This window comes from Callorhinus ursinus, unplaced genomic scaffold, assembly GCF_003265705.2.
Source record: "Callorhinus ursinus isolate GAN/ISIS: 27379988/994484 unplaced genomic scaffold, GSC_fseal_2.0 scaffold1, whole genome shotgun sequence".
NCBI lineage: Eukaryota > Metazoa > Chordata > Mammalia > Carnivora > Otariidae > Callorhinus > Callorhinus ursinus.
Window position 1 is genome coordinate 68,268,099 of NW_027397063.1, and position 13,680 is coordinate 68,281,778.

Sequence of the window (13,680 nt, forward strand, 5' to 3'; positions counted from 1 at the left end):
AAGTAAGTAATAAACTGTAAAATCCTGTCACATAGAATGTAGTCATCAAAGTAAAAACAAGAACAAAAAAACAACCTTGCCTCAAGTCTCCCCACCCTGAACTGCAGTGTTTTTCTGGAAGACCTGACAAGGAGGAAGTAGAGATGGGAGAGAAGTAGGACACTTGGGAAGGAGCGAGGGAATGCGTGGGAGGAACAAAAAGAGGGTAGTAGTGGAGATGTGACGGTGGCTCTGAGAGGCCTTCCTTCAAGGGAGCTCCTGACATTGGTGTCAGACTTAGAGTTGGCAGACATTATGCATCTCAGATGCCTGGGAGACCAAGACATACAGAAAATAATTGCTGTTTATATGAAATATCAAGGATCATACCCCTTCCACCTTTTGAGCCAGGAGAAAGCACGTAGGGAGGGAACTTGAGAATTTTTGAGCGACTCATGCAGCAATGTTGTTCACCAGCCCCTTATAGCCTGACTAGACTGAACTACCGAAGAATACTTTGTTCACAGAGTATGTGCTTCTTATTTATACATATGAAGAATGAAATTTATCAAATGAGGACAAAACAATTGGCATATCAAAAACAATTTTGATATGCTACAATTCTTCAATTTTAGAAAACATCTATAGATGTGGTTCATATTGAGTCATGGTGAGTCAGGGTGTGTGTCTGCGTGCATGTGTATGTGTGTGTGTAGGCAGGGAGGGAGAAAAGGCTGATGGAGGTTATGGAGGGAATGTTTATAAATTTATATTAAAAAAAATCAGCAAATTAGAGCTCTGACATGATTTATGGTCCCGCTCAGAAAATATAAGTACTTATTGTTCTTTGAAAAAAAAATCATTCTGATGAACAAAACCATCCATAGAATTCCCTATTCTTCCTGGTAGTATTCAGTCAGAATTGTAACTTTAGTATCAAGGAAGAACAACATCAGTGATAACTATCCCATTCAATAAAATAGACTTGAGTTCTTTAAAAATACATTTGATACTTGAAAACAAAAATTATATCATTGTCTGATGAAATGTTCAATGTACATAGATGTAATATATATGACAACTACAACATCATGGGGGAAGGTTATGAAACCAATATTGTGGTAGGTTTTCCACATTCCATTTGAAGTGGTAGAATATTGATTCTTAACAGACTATGAGAAATTATGAATATGACAATCCCCAGAGAAACAATTAAAAATATGCAAATAAATATAGCCAAAACCAAGACAGAATAATTAAAAGGAAATACTAAAAATAGGTCAAGTGATCTAAATAGTGGCAGAGAAAAGGAAAACAAAAGAGCAATGGAGAGAACAAACACACCAAACACAAATGCTATATAGATACACATATATGTGTGTGTGTGCATTTATATCATTTACTATATATATATATGATATAAATACACCAATTAATAGAGATTGCCAAAATAGATAAAAAGCGACCAACTATACATTGTAGAAGCAACTCCACCTCGAATATAATGATAAATATAGGTTAAAAGTAAAAGGATGAAGAAAAGATTTACCATGACAACATTATTCAAAAGTTAGATTGGTTACATTAATATAAAAACAAAGTAGACTTCAGAACAAGGTACATCACCAGGAATAAAGAGAAATATATAATGACAGAAAGATTAATTCACCAGGCAGATAAAAACAATACACCTAAAAATAGAGTTTCAATATATATATGAAGCAAAAACAGATAGACTTGAAAGGAGAAAGAGACAAACCCAGAATTGGAGTTGGAGACTTCAGTATTCATCTCTTAGTAATCAACAGAACTAGAAGCTGAAAATAAGCAAGGCTAGAGAACAACTGCATAATACCATAAACCAATGAGCCTCAATTGATGTTTATCGAACACTCCGCCCAACAAAAACAGAATTCACAGTCTTTTTAAGTGCCCACAGAACATTCATCAAGATAAACCATATCTTGACTCATGAAATGAACCTTAACAAATTTCAAAAATAGGAGATCATACAAAGTATGTTTTCTGATCATAATGGAATTAAACTAGAAGTCAGTAATGGAAAGATAACAGAAAATACCCAAATACTTGGAAATTAAACATGCTTGTAAATACACACAGGTCAAAGAGAAAGTCTCAAGAGAAGTCATAAAATATTTTAAACTAAACAATATAAAAATATAACATGTCAACATTTAGGGGATGCCACTAAAGCAGTGTTTCATGGGAAATTTATAAACGTAAATACTAACATTAGAAGACAAGAGAGATCTCAATTCAAAAATATAAATTTTTAATTTAAGAACCCTGAAAAGGAAGAGCAAAATAAACCCAAAGAAACAGAAGAAAATAAGACCAGAAATAATAAAGTTGAAAACAGAAAGACGATAGAGAAAAACAATGAAACCAAAAAGCTGAGCTGGCTCTTCGAAAGATCAATACAATTAATAAACCTCTAGTGAGACTGATAGAGAAAAGGAGAGAGGACACAAGTTACCAATATCAGAAATGAAACAGGAAGATATTACAGATCCCACAGACATTAAAAGCTTAGTAAGGGAATATTCCAAACAATTCTCCATACAAAAATTCAAAACTTTGATGCAGTCAACCAATTCCTTACAAATCACTATTTATTTATTTTTTTAAAGATTTATTTATTTATTTTAGAGAGTTACAGCACACACACGCACACATGGGCAGGAGTCACAGAGGAAGAAGGAGAGAGAAACTCAAGCAGACTCCACGCTGAGTGCGGAGCCTCACATGGGTCTCGATTATACGACTGTGAGATCATGACCGTGAGATCACGACCTGAGCGGAAACCAAGAGTCGGGCGCTTAACCCACTGCACCACCCAGGTGCCCCTACAAACCACTATTTATGAAAACTTAATCAAGATAAAATAAGTCATCTCAATAGTTCTATAACAATTAACGGAACTGAACTTATAATTAAAGAGCTTTCCAAAAAGAAATATCCAGGCCCAAAGGGTTTCATTAGCAAATTCTTCCAAACATTTCAGAAGAAATAATATCAATTCTATATAATCTTTCCCAGAACATAAAGATACCTCACACAAAGCACAAACACAGAAATCACACTGAGGTTCATGAACAATAAAACTGGCAAGATGAAAATGACCATGCATCATGATTGCTAATACCATCTCTCAACGGTGAGCTTAACCTTCATTTTCTTTAAACTGTAGTTTCTTTCCTAGCTGAGTCCAAACCTTTAAAGTCTACAAAATTCTACCTAGTCTTATCATTTTATAGATATTATAAACAATGCTGTAATGAAGTCTTCATTTCTGTGTGTGTGTGTGTGTGTGTGTGTGTGTGTATACTTATTTACATATCTTGAAATTTTTTGTGAAGAAAAATGCCTAAAAGTGGCACTTGTGGATGAAGGGTAAGTACCTTTAAAATTAAATAAATTAGAAGAGGCAAATTGTCCTCCAAATATATCAATTTATATTCCTGCCCAAAGTGAAAAGATTCTTTGTTTCTCAACAATTTCATCAGCACTGGATATTATCGAATCATTTAAATTTTTTGCTGACCAGGTAGATGATAATCTATGATACAATCTATGATGATAACCAATGAAACTCATTGTTGGAATGCACAATTTTTTTATTATTAGAGAGATTGAACATTTTATGTCGGTTAAACATTTGTGAATTACTTAGATTACTCTTTGCCAAAGAGCAGGGACTTCATCTTTCTCTTATTAATTTTTAAATGTTTAGGTGGTTAAGGCCATTAAACCTTTGCCATGTGTTATAAATTTTTCAAATTTACATTTTGTCCTTTTCTCTATAGAAAGTACTCCTTAGCCAAATGTTTGAATCTTCTCTTTTAAAACTTCTGCGTGTTGGGGCACCTGGGTGGCTCAGTTGGTTAAACGACTGCTTTCAGCTCAGGTCATGATACTGGAGTCCCTGGATCGAGTCCCTCATTGGGCTCCCTGCTTGGCGGGGAGTCTGCTTCTCCCTCTGACCCTCCACCCTCTCATGTGCTCTCTCTCTCTCTCATTCTCTCTCTCTCAAATAAATAAATAAAATCTTTAAAAAAATAAAACTTCTGTGTGTTACCTGATAGTTTTTTAATAAATTATTTTCATAATAGTTATCCAAACTTGGACCTCTTTTCCCTTCCCCATTTTGATCAATTTGACTCATAGTTCAAGACCTAAAAATATCACCTTCTCTGTAACATACGTCCAGTCTTTTAAGGCACAATAAATCATTCCTTTTGTGTCTTTAAAAAACAAATAAATAAAAATAAACAAAAACATACATACATACGAGTCATTTTGTACACATTGGCTCATTTGCTGTATTATGGTGTTCTCAAAGCTAGAGACCATGATTTGTTCATCTGTTTCACAAAGAACATAGCATGCAGTAAGTACTAAGGAAATGCTTGTGGCTAGATCTAGTGTATATACTTGAAATCTTATAGGAATCTTGGGTCATTTAATATGTAAGGCAGTATACTTGGTGCTGTGGCCTAAGCCTTTCCAAAACACACACTCTCTGCTCTTCTGAAATGCAGAGCTGAAGACTCCTTGTGTATATCTGGGATGCTATAATAAGAATTTACAAAGCTGGATGGTTTTAGATAATTGCCACTCAAATCACAAGGGAAAAACCCAGTTCAACTAAATAAGCCTTCCTTTAAAGCACAAAGAACCAATAAATGCAAAAATAAAAGTTACGTAGTTTCCATCAATCATTCCAGGAGAACATTTAAGTGTTGATGCCCTTATCTCCTTCTTGAAGATATGACAGGCATGTTTAGGCAGTTTGTAAATGAGGCAAGGCTGAGATACAAAGGAATATATTAGACAGTAGAAGCAAAAGCCAACAGGATCTTGGAAACACAGGCTAAATTACGAAAAAAGTTTGAGAAATCTCATCACCTTCATTTGCTAATTCAATGTAGTTCATTCTTCAGTGACATTAAAATCATTCTAATGAAGAAGGCACATACATTCTCTGCAATTCAAATTTCCTTTGTTAATAATCAGAGCAAGGCATTATGACTCCATTTCATGACTAATTACTAAGGTGAAGGTTGTATCAAAAAATCGATAAAAATGGAATGCCATTCTCAATTTCAAGATTTCTGTCTTTAATAACCTGACATGTTGTTTCATGTCCCCAGATTCATATTTCTTGCACAGTGAGAACATGCTTGGCGGAGATCCCAAATTTTTAAAATATTATATGCAAAAGGAAAGTAATTTATGTGCAGAGTCTTAGATCTATTTAGCTATTAACCTCTACATAAAAAAAGTGAAAATATGCTACCAAGTAGCAGAAGCTGTCTGTTTGAAGGACGAGGAATCTAAGAAGATCCTTGTTCTTACTTTCCAAGCCAGAATACTAGTTATAAGATCCTGAGCACATCTACCATTTTGCCACTCCTGGTGCTGAGGACCATCACTGTTACGCATTCCCATCGATGTGTCCTCCACACGTGGACATAGATGAGGATGTTGGAATGATCATAAGACAAGGGAAGACACAGGATTCATACAGACCTATAACTTACTAGCAATATCTCACTTCTTTGGATATTAAAAACAGAACAGCCACAGAGAGGCAAGCTTAAGTCATCAAGTTCCTTTCTCCCTCAACTTGTAGATTTCTTTCAATATCCTTGTTCCTGAGTGACCTATCACTGGAAAAAACCACATTTCATTTTATTTTCCAGCTTTTTCTGGATCATTTCAATCCCTATTTCCTTGCAATGTTTCTGGGTCTCATTTCCTGATTTTGTGTTATCCTCAATTTAAGCTGGTAAACAATTCCAAGCTTGAAGGTGCTAATAAGTGATGGGACAAATGTTTTATCATCCGTCATTACTGATGGTGACCTGTGCCTCTTCAGAGAAGGCAAAGTGTGGAGACTCTACTATAGGGTTATCTCATGGAGGAGGAGTGGTTTCTCCACACAGACATCCCTAATGCTCACATAACAGACAGGTACTTAAGAAGAAATAGAACTCAAGTTCCTCTCAAATACAGTACCCTGGAGGAAAAATGAGAAAAGAAAAGATCAAGTCCAGTAGTATGGGTAAGATACTGACACTGCTGTTGAGTACACATGTCATCCTAGAAAAGTTATTTAACCCGTTTTGCCTTTGATTCATTTATAAAACAGCGATAATAAATTCTACCTCACAAAGTGATTGGAAAGATTAAATATCAAACATGTTAATTGCCACCAACTATTGATGCTTAAGGAAAAGCTAATTTCAAAAATTTGTAATTTAGAATTATAACAGGAAAATCTGGTTCAATTTCAAATTGAACACACTCTGTTTCAATCAGTACTCCTAGTAGCATTATTAAAAATCTATTTCAAAGAATCAATATCGTGTGTGTGTGTGTGTGTGTGTGTGTGTGTGTGTGTGTATAACTGACACTCAAGAAAAAAATGTTGAATGCAAATGGATAATCCTTTTAAATATCAGTATTTCTTAAATAACAATAACCTCCAACCCATACAGCAGTGCATTCTTAGACCCTTATCATGAGGGCAATGACATCTATGTAGTTTCTTGACTTTCTCCCCTTCTTCATTTTTCCCTTTTCTAACATCATTGTAGAGCTTCCATGACTCTCACTCGGATACTCCACTAGGATTTTTTTAAAGTTTCCTTTAGCTGATTTGTAAAAGCACCAAAATGGACGTTAAATGACTAAAGTTTTGCTCAAATAGCAAACCTGAGTACTTCCCAACAGAATTGAGAAAACAGTGGAAGTAAAGAATAAAGTACCTCAGCAGCGTTAACATTTTCCAATTGACAGAACAATAGTTAGAAGGGAAGGAATACGAGAGGCAGAGGGGACAGGAAGCTTTGCCGCCATGAATGTTCAAGAAGAGAACAGTCCTCTGACTGGAGATATCCTAGAACTGTGCTACCCAATATTCTACCAACCAGACACATGTGGTCATTTAAATTTTAATTTAATTTAAATTAAGTTCCTCAGTTGCACTAACCACATTTCAAATGCCCAAAGGATACATGTGGCTAGTGTCTACTGCATTGAACAGTACAGAATATAGAACATTTACAACACTGAAAGTTCTCTTGGACAGGACTGCTTGAAAGAGAACTTTCTGACTTTTTAAGACAACTTCCAATTCTCATTTCACAGGACTTCAAAATTTCCTGAGGGTCTATTATGTGACGGCTACTGTAACAAACAGTGAGCATGACAAAATATGGCCCCTGTCCCCTTGAGAGACAAAGAAATAAACAAAGATAAGATTGTATAATAAGTAATAGGACTAAAAATAGACCTAGGTTGCTTCAGAGGAATAGTCTCTAACTCAGACTGGTGGTGAATAGTGATACGGAAGTTTTCCCAGAGAAGACAGGATATACTGTTTGTTGAAAGACAGAGAGGAATTAGCTAGAGGGGAAAACAAAAACAAACACAAAAACAAACACACAAAAAAGATGTTCCTAAGGAGAGAATTTCTAATAATATAAAAAAATAAGAAAGGGCATGGCACATTTAGAAACCACATGCTTCAGTGTGTGAAAGTGTGTGAAATAAGAGTAGAAACCATAAATAAAAAGGCTTGATTCTCCATTTCAAGCTTTATGTAAATTCACCTGCTTTTATGAGTTCAGGAATCAGAACAGAAAATCCCTGGAGAGAATATAAAAGAAAGGTTTGCCTAGGCTTGTGCTACCTATCAAGAGGTGATATTATTAAGTGAATTGGCAATATCCTAATTTTGAACTCACTCTCAAATCAGAATTTACCCCTACATAGGTTTAATTGTAACACATTCCAAGGCCTTGAGTGACCTGCCCCTTGGATTTATCCATCCTTTTCCTTTCACTAGCTCAAAGATAACAGACAACTGTGTCAGTATTATAACAGAAGGGGCCACTGAAGAATAGTTATATTCCTTTTATCAATTTAGTGGCAAAACATCAGTATATTTGCAAAGTTACAACTTTATATTTTTGGCTGTTTCCTCTTCCCTTTCCTGACACACCTTCTCCCAATATTAACAACAACAAAAAAGTACAATTCCAGATAAAAAAAAATATATAGTGTAAATTCCAGTAAAATCTTCTATTAGATAAGAAAGGCAAGGTATTTTTAAAGTGATTTCCAAAATCATGTCGACATGTGATCTATGAAATCCCCACCTTTTTTCTAGCTCTTTTCCACCTGTTCTTCTAGAAGGATTTGTTTGTTTGAGTTGTGTGTGTTTACAGAAAAAGCAGGATTTGTATGGTCAATGAATAATAATGAAAAAAAAAAACAAGACAAAAAACAACCCAGCACTATGTACTACACAAATACAGAAAATTTCATCTAAACATTTCAGAAAAGTGTTTTATTATTATTAATCCATCACACTCCTGGTCTCCCCATTTTACAGATAAGAAACTAAAGCCCAAGGTCATGAGTGACTCACTGGCAAAGCACCCCCCCCAAAATACTATTTTATGTATTACTTACTTTCTTTCCCCTTATTCTATTACTAGGTACTTAAATCTGTATCTCGATTCACATTGAATTTACTTCCTCCTCCTTTATTTAAGGATAGTTCCATGAAAGAGGCAGCCTGCCATAGTACAGATAGAATTTGGATAGAATTCAGATCTAGACTTTGGTTCTGACTCTAACTTGACCTCTTGTAAAACCCTGGACTGGTACCACCCTCTCCAAATTGGGATAGACATAAGGAACAATTCAGATAAGGAACATAAGGGATTATTCCCACCCACCCACCTTCTCCACACCAGTGGGAGCATATGCAGTAAGAAGAGTTGAGGAAGACCCAAAATCCACAAACACTTAATTTTCTCTCTGCTGATCACATTGACTCTCTGCCTAGTGGCCTTGTCCATTCAGGGCCATCTGCCTTTTTATATGCCATGAAATACACAGACTTCACAGAGATGTGGATGGCATGGCCCACAGATTAAAGGAGATGTTCCTGCCACTCACCCACATGGGGTCACTGAGGTCCGAGTCCTGCATGCGGATACAGTCCATGCTAATCTCAATCTTGTTTCTTGCACCATTTTCTGATGGTTCATCCACAAAGTTCAAGTCAATGGGCTGAACTGAACATATGGGCCTACCATAAAGGACAAACAAAAGTGTGTTAGGCAAGGAATGGGACTAAAACACAAGCACCGTTGATAACAATGAGCTCTCTCTCTTTCAAAGTTGGCAAGGCTCATTCGTCGGAGTCAGAGACTCTAGGTTCAAATCGTGGCTCCACCACATGCCAAATGTGTTATCTCAGGCAGTTCAAATCTAAGTCCTATTTGTAACAGTGGGAATCACGATCCCTGCCCTTGTCAGAGAATTGCTGGGTAGAACATGGGAGAGAAAGGATGTGTCAGGAATTGAGTATTTTATACCCTATCCCTTAGAGTACGAAGTACTCTGATATTCTTCTATCTTCCACTGAATTTACTCACTTATCCAAACGTGATCTTAATAAAGGAGACAATAATCATTTTGCTAGCAGGGCATAAATGACCAACAAAATTTAGTATTTGTGTTGTAACAGCAAATAAGAGTCTTTAAGCCAAAGGAACAGATTTTGGGTATCAAGGGAGTCACTGGAGAAGTTATTGGGAGTTAGGCAGGAAAGCCTCCCCACCTTTTTTAAATTTCAATTCAGTTAATTAGCATATAGTATTAGTTTCAGAGGTAGAATTCAGTGATTCATCAGTTGCATATAACACCCAGTGCTCATTACATCATGTGCCCTCCTTAATGCCCATCACCCAGTTACCCCATCCCTGCACCCCCTCCTCCAGCAACACTCAGTTTGTTTCCTATGATTAAGAGTCTCTTATGGTTTGAGGAGAGCCCTTCTGCTGCTCCAAAATTATACCACCTTGGAATAATGATCTTTTGGTGTTGTAAACTGAATAAACCTCTACTGAATTTTGAACACAGAAATACTATTGGAGGAAATAAATTATTCCAACAATATTGACTGGTTTTTATTGATTCTAGAAACATGCCCTAGTAAGCAATATTTTTATAATCTCTATTTATCATAATTCAAATACAACATGTTTTTGCTTCTTTGATACTCACTGTTCCAGAAAATCCCAGATATGTTGGAAGACCTCTGGACTGAGGAATTCACTTGTCTGTGTGCTCTGGGACATACTGGATCGGTAATAACTTTCTTTCCAAGAGAAATGAGCTGGTGTTTCTACAAACCTTAAGAGGACAAAAATGAAACTAGAATTACAGTTTCTGTATTTATGATACTGAATATTAAAACTAAAGCATACTCAATCAAGAAATCTCAGGTGAATTTTCAGAACCATGCAGGCATATAAAGCAAATTTCAGAAGTTGCTTGATTGGTGTTTCATTGGGCAGTATCATGGATCCCATTTTGCTGTAAAGTCAGATAATCACATCCTATATCAAATTATTTTGTAACTAGTAATGTTGTTACACTCTACACTTCCATTACCCAGCATCTATGTTCTGAAGATTTCAAAAAGAAGATAAACATTCCTTCATTAAGTCTGGCAGCAAGGGTGACCTATTATTAAACCTGTTTTATAAATGTCTCAACTGATTATCTGTCCATTCTGCCTCTAGCAGGTAAAAAGTAGAATCAGAAAACAGAAAGGAGTTAGAAAATTTAAATCTCACCTGCAGTAAAATCACCTCTCTCATAACTACCATCTTAGGATTGTGCCCAGGGACAATAAATGCAAACCTCTGAACCTAGATTTTTTTTTTTTTGGAATCACCGGTTAACCTACTTTGATGTGTGTGTGGGCGGTTTTTAATTGGAGTGTAAAATTCTATGTTAGACTAAAGGATAAGTAAACATCTGAATATGTTGCAGATGAATGCCATTTCTGTTTGCTCTATTTTGTTGCTGGGTCCCCAAGTTCGCCTTTACTTAAAAAAATAAATAACCTTGATCCCTATATATGTGAAGGAAAATGCCAGCTTTCTCAGGTGATGCTGTCTCCAGGTCTGCATATTATCTACACAGATCATCTCAGTCTATGATTCATTGTGATTATCAGTAGACTAAATTTACCCCTGGATGAAATTAGCTAAGCTCTTAATCATTACTGTTAATATTGTAAAGTATTAATAGTGTACTAAGATAGTCAATCAACTTAAATTTGCAAATGAACACTCTGGTCTAGTTACATAATAGAAGATAATAGCATTGTATTTATTGTTGATAATTTCCAAACTATATGGAGAAGCACATTCATTTACTCAAGTTAAACACATAGAATCTATTATTTACTAGCAAGAATAAAGGCCACTGAAAATAAAAAGCAAATAAGACTGTCTCACTCTCTAGAAGGTATAGAAGGTAAGACAAGAAACCAAATCTCTAATAAAAAATAGTAAGAGTACGTATAACACTATGAAAGTACAAAGATAAAATGTATCATCTCATCTGAGGGATCAAAAGAAAGAGCCTTAAACAATCTGAAGAAATTAGCTATGCCAGGTAAGGATTAATGATAAGAGTGAGCAGTCTATGGCAACAACAATAGACAAAATACCAAAATGGAAAATAATTTGGTGTATGTGAGAAAGTTGCAGGCAACTCTATGTTAGCACAGTAATAAGATCTGGGGCAGAGAATGCTGGAAAATATAGCTGGGGAGAGAAGAAGAGAATTGTATGCTATGTTCAAAGAAGCTTAAATATTTCAATACTTCTAGTTTTTGCAAAACATTTTTAAATGAACTTTTTATCTTGAGATCAATATAGATTTACATGCAGTTGTAATGAATTATACAGAGTTCCTGCAGTTTCCCCAATGGTAAGTCACAATTTACAAAACCCTTAAAAAATTATAACCAGGATATTGATACTGCTACGATCCACTGATCTTATTCAGAAATTCTCAGTTTTACTTGTACTCATTTGCGCACATGCATACATGTATATGTTGTATATGTATTTAGTTCTACACAAGTTTTTGATCACACGTGTAGGTTGGCATATCCACCCCCACAGTATTAAAGGATTTGAAGGATGAGACTGACAGAATACATTTCATATTGATAAATCTGGAAGCTGTGTGGAGGAAAGGTTTATAAGCATATCAGTTTATGGGCAAAGTGGTTACACCAGTCCAGGGAAGACAACTGGAGGCTAGCAGAAGTAAGGATGGAGAAAACGGGGATAAATTCAACTATTAGCAAAAAGGTTAAATCAGACATTGTTTATGTCATGTTCACATTTTCTCTCTAGTTTCTCTCTGTCTGCTAAAAGACCTTCCCTGTATTTCTGATGTCACCACTAACCAGCTGCAAAACTGTGGAAGAGCCTCCCAGCTCCATGAACTTCAGCTTCCTTGATTGTGACATGGGAATAGTCATCCCTGCTCCGTTGCCTCACAGATGCCTACGCAGTCCTCAGTGATTTCCTCCCCACAAAGCATTTCCTGGTCCCTTACTTGAAATAGAATCTTTCTTCTCCAAACTTTCCTGGCCTTTTGTTGCGTCTCATCAATGCTAATTCATCCTATATTACTTGTACAACAATTAATCGAGTGTAGAGGACCTTAAGTAACTTGAAGGCAAAGCCCGTATCTCCTTGAATTTCTTAGTTTTATATTTCCTTGAGGCTAGAGTGGAAGGAACATGGGTTTTGAAGTGAGACAGACTTGGGTTCAAATTTTAGCTCTACTACTGACGTACTGTAAAGTCATGATCAAGTTACTTAACCTCTTTGTACCTTATTTTCTTCAACTATGCTTCCTTCACAGGGTGGTTAAAAGGCTTACTTGAAATAATGTGCTACACATTTTCCATATAGTGCGTGGTAGTCAATACATTGGTTGGATTAGATCAAGTACATAATTTGTACCCAGAAAATACTTACTGAATTGAACTAATTAAATAGCATATTTGAAAGGCTTCTTAAAGCTGTAGAAGTGTCCCACAAAAGTAATTATATTAAACCTGAATTATCCCTCATTTCTCTGCAGTTCAAATTGTTTTTTTCTCTTTCTGTGTCTGTAGGCCCAAACAGTGCTCCCATTACCTCTCATTTTCTCCTAGATCACCTTTATCTCAGGCTCGCTACATTGAACGGGGCAACAGCTCCTCCCCACCCCTACCCCCCACTCCAGGGCCTCAAGCTTTAAGGGGACTTGATTACAAAAGATGGGATTGGGCTTTGGAACAGATCAGTGGTTTTCATATTGGTTTCATGAAACTAGGGTTTCTGGTGCCTCAGTGGGTTAGCCAGATGTAAAGAAATGTCCCTACTAGTAGGACTCCAGACACGCCTTAACACCAGCAAGTTTGGCGTTTGCATCTTAAGTATATTATTGTTCCAAGCAAGGTTTCATTTGAAGAACTGGTTCTGTTAACAATTTAAAAGTCAGTGGTCACAGTTAGAGGATCTCCCAGGTGTCTCCTATGCAAACCAAGAATTGATTCTTGGTCTCTGAATAAAGATGGAAAACATTATTGAGAGAAAGGAAGGAAAGAGATCAGCTGGTCCCATAGGGCAGGAAGGGTGAGGTAAATCCTATCTTCAGAGGCTTTGCCTTTGGGTGAATCTCAGTATCAATTTACTCATGGAACAATCACTCTGTTCAAATGGTCTTGTCAAATCAGTCACACCCAAAGTTAGGAAGTCTCAAGTCCCTTTTTTTTTTCCTTTCAGCTTGTTTTTC

The 13,680-nt window shown here is 36.1% G+C and overlaps 1 protein-coding gene across 4 annotated transcripts in view; it reads right to left on the reverse strand.

The window, feature by feature from the left end:
• Nucleotides 1-13,680, reverse strand: part of TP63 (tumor protein p63) — a 229,084-nt gene that overhangs the window by 134,162 nt on the left and 81,242 nt on the right. For all 4 annotated transcript variants that reach the window (XM_025869207.2, XM_025869205.2, XM_025869209.2 and 1 more), the window contains exons 2-3: nt 10,090-10,218; nt 8,977-9,109 (exon numbers count right to left, since the gene is read on the reverse strand). In XM_025869207.2, the coding sequence (XP_025724992.1) occupies nt 8,977-9,109; nt 10,090-10,218 (262 nt within the window). The remainder of the gene's footprint in view (nt 1-8,976; nt 9,110-10,089; nt 10,219-13,680) is intronic.